Below are 19,549 nucleotides of genomic sequence, written 5' to 3'. Positions count from 1 at the left end.
CAAGGATCCAAAGCGAACAGTGAAGTTGCTGTGAAGTTTATTACAGTTGTGATCTGTGATAATAGCCCCAGAAAATGTAAACAGGGACATTTGGTCATCATATGTAATTCATAAAATATGAGGCTTTATCTCAAGTGATTATGTGGATTTGAATAAAATACACGATACCAGGGAATTTTATAGAACAGAATGCTTCTCAGAATTTGATAAGGCGGGATGCTGGGATGGAGTGAGTGGGTGGAGAAAGAGACTATAAAATTCAGAGGAGTACATGGAGGAATAATCAAGTCTGGGTCTCAGAGTCCGAAAGGTCGTGGTCACAAGATAGCACATGGTAAAGATATGACACAACTACTGGGCCACATCTGGGACCTTGCACCTGAAATGCCCTTGACTTTTTCTCTCCCATCAATTACACACCCACTGGATCCTTACATCCTCCCAAAGGCTTCCTGGCAGATCCCTGGTTGTCCCCTGTCTGGACAGGGATCTCACAAGGCCACTCTTTTCATCTTATCCGTCATAAACTATCCACGCCTCTCTGCACACAAAACAAAATTAATCTCTGTTTGTGTGCAATGAAAATACATGACAGGAGTTCCCATCATGGCTCAGCAGTAATGAATATGACTAGTATCCATGAGGAAACAGATTAGATCCGTGGCCGTGCTCAGGGAGTTAAGGATCCAGCACTGCCGAGAGCCATGGTATAGGTCAAAGAGAAGACTTGGATCCTGCATTGCTGTGGCTGTGGTGTAGGCCAGCAGCTAAAGCTCTGATTTGACCCCTAGCCTGGGAACCTCCATATGCCATGGGTGCAGCCCTAAAAAGACAAAAAGAGAAAGGAAAAGAAAAGAAAATACATTACTACCTTACTTTGTTAACCAACAACTGTTCTTTTGTCCATAAGCCCTGAACTCACGTGTATCTTAATATGGGATTCTAGCAGGTGTAGTCAATGTCAGTGTAATTCTTTTAAAGATTTCACACTCTATGACCCATCGTGAACCTGAAGTCAGCCAAATTTATAAAGACAAAGCTGACTGTCTGGCCTTTTCCTGTCCTTCCCCACTGCCTAGATGTCCACCTTCAGATCCTTCCTACACCCAGTGTGCAGCTGACATTCTCCCTTTATAATTCTCTCAAATTCTACTCTCAGAAACTCATTTAGGGAGTTCCCATCGTGGCGCAGTAGTTAATGAATCCAACTAGGAACCATGAGGTTATGGATTCAGTCCCTGCCCTTGCTCAGTGGGTTAAGGATCCAGCGTTGCCGTGAGCTGTGGTGTAGGTTGCAGATGCGGCTCGGATCCCACGTTGCTGTGGCTCTGGCGTGGGCCGGTGGCTGCAGCTCCAATTCGACCCCTAGCCTGGGAACTTCCATATGCCACAGGAGTGGCCCTAGAAAAGGCAAAAATACAAAAAATAAATTTAAAAAAGAAACATTTATATTCAAAGGTCACTTAACTGGCTGTCTCAATTCTTCCCAATGTCTTGAACTCTGACCTACTTTGTACTGGAGGAATGAGAAACTTAGAAGACAGGGGTACATAAAGTCAGAAGGTTTTGATTCAGTATCAGGGACCCTGCATCTCATCCTAGTTCTGCTACCGTTTAACCACACAAAGTCCTTTCTCTTCCCTGGACCTCAGTTTCTCCGCAATGAGATGGGAGCATAGATCATAGAATTGGATGATCTGTCCTGTTCTCTTAGCCTTATTCTATGTCTTCATCCCATCCAAGCACAGAGCAGAACCATGGGAACACAGACACTAGTCCCAGAGAGACTCAGGCTGCAGTCCTGGCTTTGCCATACACTAGCTATGTGATTTAGAACAAATTTCCTAACTTCTCTGAGACTCAGTTTCTTCTTTCATGAGGTGGAAAATAAAATAAAAATCCCCATCCGTGCAGTACTCTTACAAGTACTAGAGACGGAATAAGTGAAGCCCCTATTGGAGACTCAGTAAAGAGACTGGCTCTAAATAAAAAGCAGCTATCATCCTTCTTACCCATTTATTCAAGGGATTGCTGGCTCTGTGCAGCAGGTGGAACAGGTAGGAGATTAAGCAAGGCCTCCAGTAAGAAGCCCCAGAAATCACACAGAGAGGGAGCAGCCTATACTCAGTACTGTTCAAAAGTAAAATTCAGAAAATACCAACTCCATCAGGCTCTAAGCTAAGAGAGGCTCCCCTCAGGTACCCAGGGGCTCCCAAGTCCGGGGAGGTTTAATCAGTAACCTGAGTGATAGGTGAGGTGATTGGGAAGGCAGAGAGAGAGGCTGAGCATTCAGCTTATTTATATGAGCACTGCTACATCAGCTCCCAGGGCAGAGTGCTCTTTCCATGGCAACTGCAGTCAACAGACTTTTACCTGCCTGAACTGTGGACTTGGAGAAGTTCTGCTTCCAAGAAAGGGAATCCAGTGCCCTCCTATATCTGCTCATTAGACAAGTGCCTCCTCACAAGCTAAACCAAGGAGCAAGGAGTGGTTCCCTCACCAACCCCCACTAATGCCAGGGTCACCTCCCCACCCTCCCACGTACATTCCTTTTCTCCTCTTATACCTGCCCTTTCCAGCCTCAGGAAACCCAATGTCCCCACCACCACCACCCCAGCAACTCCCAGCCCAGGCTCTGCACACCAGTCTCTAGTGAAATAGGACTAAAAAGCCCAGGGTTTTCATCTTGTAATTAAAAACTACCCTGAAGGAAGGGAGGAGAAAAGGAAGGAGGCAGAATCATTACATTGGTGGGGAAAGCACACAGGCACCTCAAGGGCAGTAGAATTTTTGAGTCAGGAAGCTGGGCAGGAAGGGAGCAGTAATGCTGGGTGTCAGTCCCTACTCCAAGATAAAGCTCTATTGCCCTAAATGATGAGAACGTGCTTTCACTGAGTTGTGTAAAAATGTATGTGCAAGACCATTCAATGGGGACACAACAATCTTTGTTGGGAGAATTGGATGTCCACATGCAAAAGATGAATATTTCACATCATGTACAAAAATCACTCAAAATGGATCAGAGACCTAAAAGTAAGAGCTAAGACTATAACACTCTTAAGAACAAATACAGTGCTCAATCTTCGCAATCTTGAATTTGTCAGTGGATTCTGAGGAATGACACAAACACATGTGCTACAAAAGTGAAAATCGATAAATTGAACTTCATCGAGATTTAAAATTTTGTGCACCAAAGGAAAAGAAAGTGAAAAGACAACATACAGAATGAAAGAAAACATTTGCAAATCATTTATCAGATAAATGTCTAGCATTCAGAATATACAAAGAACTTTTTCATCTCAACAACAAAAAAGACAACTAACACAATCAAAAAAAGTGTATGCATGTAGAAGATAATATAAAAGAGAAAAATTATTGTGATAGGCTGAGGATATTTATGTGTATATATATATATTTTTTTTCTCCAAAGAAAGTACAGTCAAGTGGAGACTTCATTTTAACTCTGATTCAAACAAATCAAATGTAAGAAGACATTTTCAGATAATTGGGAAAATCTGGATATGAACTAGCTATTAAGCCACCTAAATTAATAAATTACTATAAACTTTATTAAGCATGGTATTAGCACAATGGTTAAGTTTTTTAAAAGTCAACGGTGCATTCCAAAGAATTTACAGTGAAGTCAGTGAAATGACATGATGTCTGGAATTTGACTTAAAATACTGCCAGAGAAAAAAAGTAGAAGGGGAGAGGTAAACCAAGAATGGCAAAATGTTGATCACTGTTAAAGCCAAGTGATGAGAATTAGGTCCATGAGTTCTCATAATACTATTCTCTCTCTGCTTATGTATGTTTGAAATTTTCCAAAATAAAAAAATTGAAACTGTTATTTAAGATTGTTGTTTTCTCAGTTTTAAGTAATCAGGGAAATAAAAGTACTAGCAGCAATTTTTTCAGCACCCTACTTAGCTAGGGAAGAAGGCTTGGTTCAGATCCAACTGACTCAGATTTCATCCAGGACATATCTTTTATAAAATGCTGAGATTGGTCCAATATCACCTTGGGTACTGGATGGGGGAGGACAAGAAAAAAGAGGAAAATTGATCATAGCCCATGAGATAGTCCCTCAGATAGAGCAGTGAATACTTGTAACTGCTGGCTAAGGAGCAAAGCTGGAGCCTCTCCCTATGAGGGCTCAGAAAATGCCACTGGAAATTATACCAAAAGCATGAGAAACAGGAAGGGGGGGAGACCAGATAAATTAGACTTAAGATTTTAAACTTTTATGCATCAAAGGACACTACCAAGAATGTGAAAAGACAACCTATGAAATGGGAGAAAATATTTGTAAATCATATATCTGATAAGGGTCTATCTAGTATCCAGAATATAAAGGCTTCTTCTCTAGCTAAGTTAGGGTGCTAAAGCAATCCAGGGAGCACTGAAGATTCTCGTATTCATCATTATCATTTCTTACATTCCAATAACGCTTCATGTTTTCAAGAAAATTCATTTGATCCTCAATGCCACCCAGCGAGGTAGGCAAGGCAGGAACTTTTATCCCCATCTCACTCACAAAGAAACTAAGCTCCAGAGAAGTAAAGCACTATTTCACTGGTGAGCAGTAGAGCAGAAGCCCAAGCTCCTCCACAACCCCATGCTTCCTGCAATTACTTTCCTAGATGGTTTTCCTACCAAGGTCCTCTTTTCTTTCTATTATTCTTTATCACTAACATTTTCCTTCTTTTAAATTTTTTTCCACTGTCACTTTAACCTTTATCACTGACAATCTCCTTGAGATAAAGAAAAAAAAAATTCCAGGTAAGACCAATAAGTAGACATTTTTCTTCCTGCCATCTTTTGGGCTGTTGAGAAAATATCTCAGAATTTCAATGGTTTCCTAAGTCTCCTACTTTGTTTTATCATCACAAGGAGTTGACTTGAACATTTTAAAGGAAGGAAAAAAGTGGAAAAGCAATGAAAAGACTTATTCCAATGTGTCAGCCAAGAGTTCTGCATGGCTCTCAAATAAACCCCTATGGCTACCCAATGTCTGAGAAATCTCAGCTCTGAAAACTTGGGCCTGAGTCAGGGTAAATGGAAAGAGGGCAGACGTAGTGATTGGGTCCAGAGAGCGTGAAAATATAGAGGGTTAGCACCTAATGCCCAGGGGGGCTGATTCTGAGTGAATACAAGAGACCTCATACAGTGAAGGATAGTGAGCTGGAGCCGGAGGTCTGGGTTCTACTCCTTAGCAAGAATGTCCTTCCCCAGGGTTTCTGTTTCCTTGTCTACAAAAGAAAAGGGAGAGTCTCTGAGGTCTCTTCAGAGTTGTCACTGACTGCCCATGTCTAAACACATTAGAAATGTCACCTGGAGCCGGATTCTAACCCTGACAGGGCATAAAGGCTTACAGCTACCTCTAAGGTCAGGGCCAGCCCTCAGAATCCCTAACTTCCTTTGAATCTTCTATTAAGAACAGCTTTCACTGAAACTTCTTGAACCTATTTATATCTTTACCTTCCCCACAGTAGAGGATAAGGAGTTCCATGTGTTTGCTCCTTGATATGTGAAATAGGACTTCATCCTCAGAAGTGAGAAGGACTAAGGGACTGAGATAATAGAAACATACAGCACTGCCCTTCAGTGTGCTAAGGAGCAAGGGTGGGCAGGTTCTGAGACAACCAGGAACCAGGGCCCAGGGCCCAGGGCCCAGGGCCCAGGGCAGTGGACTCACCGAGATCTTGGTGAAAATGTAGAGAATCAGGGACAGGATAGAGAGGTAGACCTGGATCCGCTTGCCTCCAAATCGCTTCCGCAGATACTCTGGCATCGTCACCACCTGCATGGAATGGAAGGGCGAATACCACCAGCCAGGGTGATCAGAAAGCCCAGAGCAAGCCAAGCAGTGGCATCCACCCTGGTGTCAGAGCTGTGATCAAGAGTTAACTCTTGTTGGTCAGAGAAGTCCTTGAGATGGCCAAATGTCCCTGTCTTCCAGCCATTTGCTCATCTCAACCCCACATGCCCTACCACTGCAGAGGCAGGTGGGTATTATCCCAGGATGTGGAAGGCACCCAATAAACACTTCTTACAATGAACACATGACTTCATATAACCAAAAAGGCAGACTCTTGCCCTGAAGGAAGAGGGGATAGATAGACAGATATTCCTATACAATGCACTTACTGGGAACAAGACATCACAACCACAGTGGCATCTTTTCAGTGCAACAAACAAGGTGGCCAAGCTGGGTGTGTGCTTCACCCTGCTCTGAATATGTGCCTTGCCAAGGATTGGGGCTGCAGGCCAGCTCAACATACAGTTCCTTTCTGCATTACAACCTGCACCCTCTGTCTCGTGTCCTCAACCCTGAGCCTGCAGTCACCTGGAATCAGACATAAGTCACCAATAGTCCCTGAGCCTCCGGAAGATGCAGCATCTACCTGTGTTTCTTCCTTATTGCTTTCTTCTTCTAATGTATAAATGTACAATTGTACGTGTAGTAGGTGCTAATTATATCTCACTGGGCAAATGATGTTAAAATTGTCTTATGAAAAATGTCAGAGATTTAGTCAAGAGACCAAGTATGCATTTGGTAGTTGAATGCCGGCTATATGTTTAGCAGACAAGAGCTGCTCATGTTTGTAAATGAAGGGAACTATGGTTCTTTTTCCCATGCTGCTTCCCTTCCAGGGCCAGGAGGTGGGCATCTATGTATTGTGAGCAAATACGTGGCAGTGTCTTGCAAGTGTACACCCAGTATGAGGGGATGTGACGCTTTTGAGCTGAATGGAGTAAGTTTGCTTAGGAGGGCTTCCCAGAAGCACAAGTCATGGCCAAGTGGATCTGTGCCCTGGAGAGCAGTCAAGAACTTTATAACCCAGGAAAGAGAGTGAAGTCATAGAGACTTATCCCATAAAATCTCCTCTGCTTTCCAGGACTAAGTTCACACATATATTTGCCAGCAGGAAATATATATTAAATAATAACAGAGCAGATACTTACCCCTGCCTTAATGTAAATGGGGACAAACAGCCAGCCCAGAACAACCACCCAAATCAGAGCCTGAAACCAAAAAAGAGGTGGAGTCAAAGCAAGAAGAAACTTGCTGCCTGCAGGGCCTGCAGCTGCTGCAAAACAATCACCCAGCATTTTCTCTTTGAGGTCTGGGGACAGCTCCTTAAGTGGCCATCAGTGACTGGAGGAGGGCTTTCATGCCCATTTGGCCCATGGGAAGAACAGGTGGGCAACAGTGGAGAGGAATCCAGGGGGCTGCCCACTGACATACAGCTCCTTTTGCCTCTTCCCTGATTTACAGGAGTAAAATACCATTTAGAGAGCTTTTTTTAAATAATAATAATAATAATGGAAATCTGATGGTATTTCCAAACCTCTGATATGGTTGAAAGGACACAGGAAGTTTTGGCTTTTTAAAAGAAGAAAGAAACACTATTGCCATCATATCAGTGGATTTCTCTTTTTTTTTGTTTTTGTCTTTTTTTTTTTTTTGAGGGCCACACCCACGGCATATGGAGGTTCCCTGGCTAGGGGTCCAATTGGAGCTGTAGCCACTGGCCTATGCCACAGCCACGCGGGGATCCAAGCCTCATCTGCAACCTACACCATAGCTCACGGCAACGCCAGAGCCCTAACCCACTGAGCAAGGCCAGGGGTCAAACCTGCAACCTCATGGTTCCTAGTCGGATTTGTTAACCACTGAGCCATGACGGGAACTCCTATCAGTGGATTTCTCATGCTACTCTTGGGAGGGGAGCAGAACTCTGGGGCTCCTGAAGCTGTGCCCCTCCTCCATCTGCATTCCAAGGTGGAACTGGGAGGTTTCTAACATTTAGAATGTCTCTGAACTTGATGAGCTCCCTCCAGCTCCAGACATAATGTCTCTGATGTTACTCACATTCCATTCAAAGCCACCAGTGGCGATGCCTGCAGCTGCTCCAGTTCCTGCCAGCCCAACAAAATGCCCGCTTCCGATATTACTGGCAAACAGAGAAGCTCCAACCTGGAAACACAAAGATAAGGTCATAAGGTGAGGACTCTATGCTTCACCAGGACACTCAGGAGTGGGCCAAAGAGAGAAGAAATATGTCAATCAAAAGAAGGACAAGAAAGAGCAAAGGCTGGCCAGAAACTTGACAATGCTGGGGTCAACTGGGACCACTGGTTCAGAAAGCAGATGTGGGGACTTGGATAATAGAAAGATAAAAAGGAGAGGACTGGGGAAGAAACAGTGGGACGTATACCCAAATCAGATCTCCATGAGTCCTTTGTAGGTCCAATGCCCAGCAGTCCAAAACACATGGGAAGCTCTGTAGCCCACAAGACCTCCTCTAGAAGTCTCCCAACAGGCTTGGACTCAGGAGCAGGGCCTGTGCCATTCATCTCTGTGTCCCCCACCACTCCTAACTTGGGACCTTGACCAATACAGGCTCTCAGTAAATGCAGACAGTTTTGTTGAAAGAAATCATTTATAAGGAAACCTCTGGGCCTCAGTCACTTGTCACTTATCAAAGAAGGCAGGGAGTAGAGCCGATAATTTCCAAGTGACTCCTAGCTGTTAAATTCTGTAATCCCATGGGCTCCCATGTAACAAGAGATGTTGTTGTTAATAATAATAATAATAATAATAATAATTCTCTAAATCAATACGGTATTTTTATTTTTTACAAAAGTTCCAAAGAACCTGCTGATGTATGCAAAAAAAACACTGCATTTTCCAAGAATATATGTATGTCTAAAAATATAGGTTAGAAGACAAATTGGAAGGACATATATTAAATGCCTAAGAGCGAAAACCTGGAAGAGGAAAGGAAAATGGGATTATGAATGGGAGATATAGGAGAAAATATAAGGGAAACAAGAGAGGGATCTTGCACTGACCAATCATGATACTGTATCATCAACTCAACTGCACCTGAAGTCCAAGAGAATTCCAGAAAGTTCTAGAGTTTTCCTAGTCCCAGAGGAGAAGGCATAGCAGCATTTGATAATCATCAAATTAGGATAATTACACACATTCTTGCTGAGCAATGGGGGGAGGCTGGTAGCTACTGGCCATTAGGGTAGATATTATCCCTAAGATGGTTTAAATCTGGGGGGGAAAAATGTTTCCCAAAAAGATTACTCCAAGAAACTGTCCTAATTTTCCCTAAATATAAGACAGTGTGGAGTTCCCACTGTGGTGCAGTGGGTTAAGAATCCATTTGCAGGAGTTCTCACTGTGGCATGACGGGATCTCCAGCCTCTTGGGAGCTCTGGAACACAGATTCCATCCCCAGCCCAGCAACTCCAGATACTGCAGGGCAACCAAAAAAAAGGGGGGGAATCCAACCACAGTAGTTCAGGCAGCTGCAGAGGTAAGGGTTTGACCTCTGGCCTGGTGCAGTGGGTTAAATGATCATCTTTGTCACATCTGTGGCATAGGTCACAGCTGTGGCTCAGATTCAATTCCTGACCCTCGGACTTCCATAAGCTGTGGATGCAACCATTAAATAAAAAAAAGACAGTGAGTGCTTAGTGCTATATGTTAAGTCAGAAGAGAGGGAGGTCTCTGAAGGCTGGGGCAGGAGGTCTCCAGAATGATGAAGAGACAGTGTTGTAAGTGCCTTCATTCATTCACTCAATAAATACTAACTTAGCATCTACTCAATGTGTCAGGTTCTATTCTAGATACTAGGGAATCCTGTATAAATAGCACCAGCAAAAATTCGTACTCTCCAGAGGCTTATTTCTAACAGAGGAAACATGAATAAATAAACAACAACAAAGATGAAGTGGACAAAGAAGGTGTGATAGAGTGACTGATTTAGTCAGGAAAGGTCCCTCTGTGGGGTAACCTCTAAGCTGAGATTAAAATGAAAAAAGAAATCAACCATGCTGAGATCAGAGGGAAGGCATTCCTGCAAAGCAAGGACCATCCCCTGCCTAAATGAGAAGGCCATTGTGGTTGAGAGGCAGAAAGAAGCCCAGAGTGGCTGGAATGTGGTGGGCCGTGTGAGATAAGGCTGTGAAGCTGGGAAGCGATACATTACCTAGTCCTAGCAAGCCAGGATAGGAGTATGAATTTTATTCTGTGAGATGAAGCTGCTGAGAGGGTTTCACGCAGAGGAAAGACAGGATCTAACTTGCTTTTCAGGATTGCTCTCAAGAAAGTGAAGAGTATAATGTCAATAGCAAGAGAGAAAACCGAAACTATGTGAGAGTCAATTGCTACCTGGAGAGTGGACAGAGGTTTGGTCTCCGGTGGTGGCAATTGAGACAAAGACAAGCATAGAGATTGGGATACATTTTAGAAACAAAGCTGACAAGCCTGTTGATGGATCAGTTGTGGAAATGAGGGAAAGGGCAGTCAAGGGTAACTCCTAGATTCAGGACTTAAGCAACTAGGGGGACATCATTCATTAAGAAAGGAAACTATTTACTTTGATTATTGCCACATAAGCATTTTAATCTTCTGTTATCTGAACTTTAAGTATGTTGTACAACATAGGCATGCCTGCCTTTGCTAAAAGAATAGGGCCCAGTAAATTCTGCTTATGAAGTAAATTACTATTGCCTCTAAGTGGAATTCCCATGGTGTGAAAAGTTCTATTGCTCCATATTGTGTCTTGTCCTCATTATAGCACAAACATTAAAATGCTTTGTAAGTTGAGGGGGGGAGGGGGAGGAGATGGGGAAGGGGGAGAAGAAGAAACTGACAGGGAAGAAAGCTGTTTAGACACATCTACCTCCTCTCAAAGTTTCATGGGGATAACAGTCCACTTTTCATCAGAATTCCCTTCTGCATGTATGCTGCCTGTCAAGATCATTATTTTTTCCATTTTCCAATAATTTATCTCACTTGATAAATTATTAAGCCTGGAGTTCCCATCATGGCTCGGTGGTTAACGAATCCGACTAGGAACCATGAGATTGAGGGTTGGATCCCTGGCCTTGCTCGGTGGGTTAAGGATGCGGCGTTGCCATGAGCTGTGGTGTAGGTTGCAGACGCGGCTTGGATCCCGCATTGCTGCGGCTCTGGTGTAGGCTGGGCTACAGATCCGATTAGACCTCCATATGCTGCAGGAGCAGCCTAAGAAATGGCAAAAAGACAAAAAAAAAAGTATTAAGCCTAATGTTGTACTATTAAGAGCACCATTACCAATAATGATTAACTGCATAAGATTAACCTTAAGTTCAAGAAGTCCTCTCCAAAATCCCCCCCAAAGGGAGGCAGTGGAGTTTAAGCAGTTGTAGGCTTTCCTGAGGCAGCTCTTCACCATCTGATGGAATGTGAGCCAGGGGAGATTTGGGGGTACTAGTCTGGGTTCAGTTCATTTCTATCATGGTCACTACTGTTCTCTACTCACTCACCTTGTCCTCATCTGGACTCCCTCCCTTCACCCCATGACCTGCAGGCACTCATTTACCAAAACCCCTGACTGCCTTCACAATGCCACAAACATCTGGCGCTTTTTATATTGCCCTTGTATGGGCTGTTATTATCCCTTAACAAGCTTCTAGATGATCTCCAGTCTCCCCCCACCTACCCACATGGCCAGACAGCTCCCCAAAACACAAGTCACTTCCCTATTCAAAGACCCTCCTGGTCACCAAATGGGCCTGCCAAGCAGTCTTCTGACAGTTCCAGCTTTAAAGATCTAGTCCTAGGAATTCAGCAAGATTTCAAGTTAAACTTCCCTCCAGTGAGAAGCAGTATGAGCTTAAAAATTAGAGTTTGGATGTTCTCTTGTCCTGTTACTATCTGGGTAATCCCAACATCTCCAAGCCTCAATCTTCTCTCATGACAGGGTTGTGCAGGAGTCAAATGACATTATGAATCAGCAATGACACATTCAGCTGACTTCAATCAGTATCCTTTCTTTTCTCCAAGAGGACAATCACTTCACCTTCAAAGACGATTCACAAGAGTTACAATGGACACTGTATGGACTGATTTGCATTCCTCCAAAATTCATATGTTGAAGTTCTAAACCCTGATGTGACTGAATTTGGAGATAGGGTCTTTAGGAAGGAAATAAAGATTAAATTAGGTCATAAGGCTGAAGCCCTTATCTGATAGGACGGGTCCATATGAGAAGAGGAAGAGATAGCAGATTCTCTTCCTCCCTCTGTCTCTCCCTCTCTCTCAATGTCCAGAGAGAGAAGCAGCTCTCTATAAGCCAAGAAGAGAAATTTCGCCAGAATCAACCTTGACAGAAACTTGATCTTGGATTTCCAGCCTCTAGAACTGTGATAAAACATGTCTGTGGGAGTTCCCGTCGTGGCGCAGTGGTTAACGAATCCGACTAGGAACCATGAGGTTGCGGGTTCAGTCCCTGCCCTTGCTCAGTGGGTTAACGATCCGGCGTTGCCGTGAGCTGTGGTGTAGGTTGCAGACGCGGCTTGGATCCCGCGTTGCTGTGGCTCTGGCGTAGGCCGGTGGCTACAGCTCCGATTCAACCCCTAGCCTGGGAACCTCCATATGCCGCGGGAGCGGCCCAAGAAATAGCAACAACAACAACAACAAGACAAAAAGACAAAAAAAAAACATGTCTGTGGATTAAGCCTCTCAGTCTGTGGTATTTTGCTATGGTGGCCCAATCAGCCTTGTACATACACCACTGCTTTTTAAATTTTTTTTAGGGCTGCACCTGCAGCATGTGGAAGTTCCCAGGCTAGGGGTTGAATCAGAGCTACAGCTGCCGGCCTACACCACAGCAACAGCAACACCAGACCTGAGCCACGTCTGCAACCTATACCATAGCTCACAGCAACACCAGATCCTTAACCCACTGAGTGAGGCCAAGGATTGAACCTGAATCCTCATGGATACCAGTTAGATTCGTTTCTGCTATGCCACAACAGGAACTCCATATACACCACTGCTTTATCACCTACTGTCCTTGGCCAGATTTTCCCACTGCCCTTCCTCTCACTGGAGCTCATTAACAATGCTTTCCTCACATATTTCCCAAAAGTTTTCTCTGTCCATGCCTCACACACATGTATGCCCACTTGGGAATCATGCCCATCTAGGGAGTGACCCAGTGACATAAAGCATCTTGTCCTTCTCTGTAATTTCCTCCCACAGTCCTTCTCAGTTCAGGATCAGATTTTCTCTGAAATTTTCCCAGCTTGATCTTGCTTCTGACTTAACTCTTTACAGGTCTTCCTCACCCCCTGATGTGGCTCAAGAAGCCATTCCAAGTATTTAGATGGTTTGGGTTCATCTACTGCACAAGATGTTTGAATCTGATCAAACCCAACAGGTTTAACAGCATGGTAATTGGGGAAATAACGTAATGTCACATCATAAAAAAGCAAAAAGACTTCATTTCCCTTTGACTTTAGGGAATTTCACAATCATATTTTACTGCCTAAATTTCCTATCCTAGAAGCTTGGCAGGAGGGAAACTGTAAGGGGAAATTATAGAGTTATAGAATTCTCCAGAACTGGATGGACCCATAGATGTCACAGCTTGAATCTTCTCAGAAATACCCCGCCAAGTGAAGGTCAGCTTCTGGATGCATATCTCTTGCAACAGAAAATTCATGAGGCATTTAAATACCTAGTGGAACAACTCTAATGGTTGCAAAGTCCTTCTTCACCTTGAGCTTAGATCTCCCCATTAATCCTGCTTGTGCCCTCTAGGGTGAGACAGAACAAGTCAAATCTCTATTCTACAAGCTAGTCTTTCCAATATCTGAGGAGAGGGGTTGTGTCCACCCTCAAATCTTCTCCTGGCCAAGCTTCCTCTTCTTATGTACCTGTTCCTCGCTGGCCACCCTTGATGTTCTCTGATGCCCTCAGCCCCACTTATGTGTCCAAGTGCGTCTCAGACACAAATAGGTCAGTCCAGACATGGACTGTCCAGAGCAATGCAGACTGACCTTCTGACTTCCATCTGTTTTTAACATTATGTAACTTCAAATACCTCATTTGTGGGTTTTTTCTATTTTGTTATAGTTGACTTACAACGTTGTGTCAGCTTCAAGCGTAGAACAAAGAGCAGCTGTTATGCATGTGCATATATCCATTCTTTTTCAAATTCCCTTTCCATATAAGCCACCATAGAGCACTAAGTAGATTTCCCTGTGCTATGTAGTAAGTCCTTGTTACTTATTGACTTTATATATAGAAACGTGTATATGCCAGTCTGAACCTCCCAATTTATCTCTCCCACCAATGCTTCCCCTTTGGTAATCATAAGTTTGGTTTCAAAGTCTTTGAATCTGTTTCTGTTTTATGAATAAATTTTTGCACTATCTTTAGGAGATTCAACATATGTGATCTCATATGATATTTGTCTTTGTCTGACTTACTTCACTCAGTACGATAATATCTAGGTCTATTCATGTTGCTGCAAATGGCATTATTTTGTTCTTTTTATGGCCAAGTAATATTCCACTGTAAATATATACTACATCTTCTTTATGAAATCCTCTGTTAATGGATAGGTTGCTTTCATATCTTGGCTACTGTAAAAAGTGCTGCAGTGAACATTGGGGTGCATGTATCTTTTTGAATTATGGTTTTCTCCAGAATATGCCCAGAAGTGGGATTGCAGGTAGTTCTATATTTAGTTTTTTAAGGAACCTCCATATTGCTCCTGTTGGTTGCACCAATTTACATTTCCATCAACAGTGTAAGCTTCTCTTCTCTTCACACCCTGTCCAGCATTTATTGATTATAGACTTTTTGTTGATGGCCATTCTGAATGGTGTGGAGTGATATATCATTGTAGTTTTGGTATGATTTTCTCTAATAATAGTGATGTTAAGTATGTTTTCATGTGCTTTTTGGCCATCTATCTATCTTCTTTGGAGAAAGGTCTATTTAAATCTTCTGTAATTTTTTTTTCTTTTTAGGGACACATTTGAAGCATGTAGAAGTCCCCAAGCTAGGGATCAAATCAGAGCTACACCTGCTGGCCTATGCCACAAGCACAGAAACTCCAAATCTGAGCCACATCAGGGGACCTACACAATAGCTCACAGCAATGCCAGATCCCCAACCCACTGAGCTAGGCCAGGGATCGAACCCGCATCCTCATGGATCCTAGTCAGATTTTTTTTCCATTATGCCACAATGGAAGCTCCCTTTTCTGATCATTTTTTGATTGAGTTTTTTTTAATATAAAGCTGTATGAGATTTTTCTATGTTTTGGAGATTAATCCCTTGTCCGTCGCTTCATTTGCAAAGATTTTCTCCCATTCTATGGGTTTTCTTTTCATTTTTCTTTTAGTTTTCAGGTTTGTTTTGTTTTTTTAATTTCCTTTGCTTGCAAGAGCTTTTCAGTTTATTTGAGTCCCCTTTATTTATTTTTATTTTTATTTCCATTACTCTATGAGGCATATCCATAAAACATTGCTGTGATTTATGTCAAAGAGTGTTCTGCCTATGTTTTCCTCTAAGAGTTTTATAGTGTCTGGCTTTACGTTTAAGTCTTTAGTCCATTCTGAGTTTAGTTTTGTGTATGGTATAAGAGAATATTCTAATTTCATTCTTTTACATGTAGCTGTGTTTTCCCAGCACCACTTACTGAAGAGGCTCTCTTTTCTCCATGTATATTCTTGCCTCCTTTGTTGCAGATTGACCATAGGTGCATGGGTTTATTTCTGGGCTTTCTATCCTGTTCCATTGACCTATATGTCTGTTTTTATGCCAGTACCATACTGTTTTGATGACTGTGGCTTTGTAGTATAGTATGAAGTCAGGGAGCCTGATTCCTCCAGCTCCATTTTTCTTTCTCAAGATTGCTTTGGCTATTCAGGGTATTTTGTGTTTCCATACAAATTTTTGATTTTTTGTTGTTGTTGTTGTTCTAGTTCTGCAAAAAAATGCCATTGGTAATTTGCTAGGGATTGTACTAAATCTATAGATTGCCTTGGGTAGTATAGTCAGTTTGACAATGTTCTTTCTTCCAACCCAAGAACATGGTATATCTTTCCATCTGTTTGTGTCATCTTTGATTTGCCTCATTGGTGTCTTACAGCTTTCTGAGTACAGGTCTTTTACCTGTTTAGGTAGGTTTATTCCTAGATATTTTATTCTCTTTGATGCAATAGTAAATGAGATTGTTGCCTTAGTTTCTCGTTCTTTTATTTCATTTTTTAGTGTATAGGAATGCAAGAGATTTCTATGTATTAATTTTGTATCCTTCAAATTTACCAAATTCATTGATGAACTCTAGTAGTTTTCTGGTAGCATATTTAGGATTTTCTATTTACAGTATCATATCATCTGCAAACAGTGATTGTTTTACTTCTTTTCCAATTTGGACTCCTTTTATTTCTTTTTCTTCTCTGATTGCCATGGCTAGGACTTCTAAAACCATGTTGAATAAAAGTGGTGAGAGTGGACATCCTTGTCTTGTTCCTGATCTTAGAAATGCTTTCAGTTTTCATCATTAAGAATGATGTTAGTTATAGGTTTGTCGCATACGGCCTTTATTATATGGAGGTAGGTTCCCTCTATGCCCACTTTCAGGAGAGTTTTCATCAAAAAAAATGGATATTGAATGTTATCAAAAGCTTTTTCTGCATCTATTGAGAGGATCACATGGTTTTTATTCTTCAGTTTGTTAATGTGGTGTATCACAATGATTGATTTGTGCATATTGAAGAATCCTTGCATCCCTGGGATAAATCCCACTTGATCATGGTATATGATCCTTTTAAAGCATTGTTGAATTCCATTTGCTAATATTTTGTTAAGGATTTTTGCATATATATTCATCAATTATATTGGCCTGAAATAGACTAATGTCTTTGTCTGCTGTTGGTATCAGGATGATGGTGGCTTCATAGAATGAGCCTGGGAGTGTTCCTTCCTCTGCAAATTTTTGGAAGAGTTTCAGAAGAACAAGTGTTAACTCTGACCTAAATGTTTGATAGAATGCACCTCGTCCTGGACTTTTGTTTTTTTGGAAGTTTTTTAATCACAGTTTCAATTTCAGTACCTGTGATTGGTCTATTTCTATTTCCTACTTCTTCCTGGTTCAGTCTTAGAAAGTTGTACCTTTCTGAGAATTTGTCCATTTCTTCTCCATTATCCATTTTATTGGCATATAGTTGCTTGTAGTAGTCTCCTATGATCCTTTGTATTTCTATGGTGTCAGTTGTAATTTCTCCTTTTCATTTCTAATATTATTGATTTGAGCCCTCTCCCCTTTTATCTTGATGAGTCTGGCTAAGGGTTTATCAATTTTGTTTATTTTTCAAAGAACCACCTTTTAGTTTCATTGATCTTTTCTATTGTTTTCATCTCTCCTTTATTTCTGCTCTTTATGATATTTTTCCTTCTATTAACTTTGGGTTTTGTTTGTTCTTCATCTTTAGTTGCTTCAGGTGTAAGCTTAGGTTGTTTATTTGGGATTTTTCTTGTTTCCTGAGGTGAGACTATGTTGCTATGAACTTCCCTCTCAGGAGTTCCCTGGCAGCTCAGCAGTTTAAGGGCCTGGTGTTATCACCGCTGTGGCTCTGGTTATTGCCATAGCACAGGTTTGATCCCTGATACAGGAACTTATGCATGTCATGGATGCAGCCAAAAAAAACCCTTCCCATTAGAACTGCTTTTGCTATGTCCCATAGGTGTTGGATCATCATGTTTTCATTGTTATTTGTCTCTAGGTATTTTTTGATTTCCTCTTTGATTTATTCAGTGATACATTGGTTGGTTAGTAACATACTGTTTGGCCCCCACATGTTTCTGTTTTTTACAGGTTTTTTCTTGTGGTTAATTTCTAGCCTTATAGCATTGTGGCCAGAAAAAAATGCTTGATATGATATCAATTTTCTTAAATTTCCTGAGGTTTGATTTGTTGCCCAAGACGTGATCTATCATGGAGAATGTTCCATGTGCACTTGAGAAAAAGGGGTATTCTGCAGCTTTTGGATGAAATGTTCTGTAAATATCAATTAAACCTGTCTGGTCTAATGTGTCATTTAAGACCTGTGTTTCTTTTTTGATTTTTCTGTCTGGGTGATCTGTCCATTACTGTAAGTAGGGTGTTAAAGTCCTCCAGTATTATTGTGTTGTTGTTGATTTCTCTTTTTATGGGTGTTAGCAGTTGCCTTACATATAGAAGTACTCCGATGTTGGGTGCATATATATTTACAATTGTTACCTATTCTCCCTTGACCAATCACTTGATTATTAGTATCTTTCTTTGTCTCTTAAAACATTCTTTATTCTAAAGATTATTTTGTCTGATATGAGTATTGCTACTCCAGCTTTCTTTTGATTTCTATCCGCATGTAATAGCTTCTTCTACCCCCTCACTTTCAATCTGTATGTGTTCCTAGATCTAAAGTGAGTCTCTTATAGACAGTATATATACAAGTGAAGTTTTTGTACCCATTCAGCTAGTCTGTGTCTTTTAGTGGAGCATTTAATCCATTTATATTCAAGGTAACTAGTGATATGTATGTACTTATTGCCATTTTCTGAATTGTTTTGGATTTATTGTCATTGGATTTTTTTCTTCCCTTCCTCTTTTGTTCTCTTTTCTTGTGGTTTGATGACTACCTTTAGTATTACATTTGGATTGTTTTTTCCTTTTTCTTTTTTCTTTTTCTTTTTTCGCTGCTCTGTAGCATATGGTGTTCCCAGGCCAGGGATCAGATCCAAGTCACAATTTCGACCTGCAGCTGTGGCATTGCACTTACGTCCCAATGCTCCAGAGACACCACCAATCCTGTTATGCCATTGCAGGAACTACTGTTTTTTTCCTTTTTATAAGTGTATCTATTGAGGCTTTTTGGTTTGTGGTTTCCATGAGGTTTTGATATAGCAGATCATTGTTTTAAGTTGCTGGTCTTCTAATTTAATTTTTTTTTTTTTTGTCTTTTTACTATTTCTTGGGCCACTCCCGCGGCATATGGAGGTTCCCAGGCTAGGGGTCCAATCGGAGCTGCAGCCACCGGCCTACGCCAGAGCCACAGCAACGCGGGATCCGAGCCGCGTCTGCAACCTACACCACAGCTCACGGCAACGCAGGATTGTTAACCCACTGAGCAAGGGCAGGGACCGAACCCGCAACCTCATGGTTCTTAGTCGGATTTGTTAACCACTGCGCCACGACGGGAACTCCTGGTCTTCTAATTTAAAATGCATCAAATCCTCTTTTAAAACTGCCACTCAGCCATGGGTCTTTGGCAGTGGGAGGATGAAGCCAGTTCCTCTAATTCTGGCCATTGTCAGAAAATCTGCCTCTAAATTATTTGGACCATTTAACAAGATTTCTTCTCATTGCAATTTAGATCCCTAATAATATTACCATGGGCTTTGCCTTAACAATACAGTGGCTGTATCACTTAAATTTTTTTTTGCTTCAATCCCTCCAGGGTTTGGCACAAATTTGATGTTTTCCCATGAGCCTTCTCTATACTACAAGGAAAAAATCTGGCCAAATTCATTTCTCCACACCAACTATTAGTGTCAGGAGTTGGAAGCAATCAGGGACTGCATCTCTCTCTCAAACCAAAGGCGGATGTTAAGCCATGTAATGACCATTCCTTTCATGTTTAACTCAGCCCTAGAAATGGGCCTCCTAAGCCAATGCTACTCTCAGAGTGCTCTGCT

General features: G+C 41.8%; 1 protein-coding gene across 3 annotated transcripts in view; it reads right to left on the bottom strand.

The window, feature by feature from the left end:
• SLC5A1 (solute carrier family 5 member 1) overlaps positions 1 to 19,549 on the bottom strand; it is a 162,355-nt gene that overhangs the window by 36,876 nt on the left and 105,930 nt on the right. For all 3 annotated transcript variants that reach the window (XM_047760941.1, XM_047760940.1, XM_047760939.1), the window contains exons 3-5: positions 7,880 to 7,984; positions 6,970 to 7,029; positions 5,699 to 5,803 (exon numbers count right to left, since the gene is read on the bottom strand). In XM_047760941.1, coding sequence (XP_047616897.1) covers positions 5,699 to 5,803; positions 6,970 to 7,029; positions 7,880 to 7,984 — 270 coding nt within the window. The remainder of the gene's footprint in view (positions 1 to 5,698; positions 5,804 to 6,969; positions 7,030 to 7,879; positions 7,985 to 19,549) is intronic.

Source organism: Phacochoerus africanus, chromosome 15 (genome assembly GCF_016906955.1).
Source record: "Phacochoerus africanus isolate WHEZ1 chromosome 15, ROS_Pafr_v1, whole genome shotgun sequence".
In the NCBI taxonomy this organism is placed as follows: Eukaryota; Metazoa; Chordata; class Mammalia; order Artiodactyla; family Suidae; genus Phacochoerus; species Phacochoerus africanus.
The sequence above is the reverse complement of the archived record's forward strand: the minus strand, read 5'-3'. Positions and strand labels throughout refer to the sequence as shown.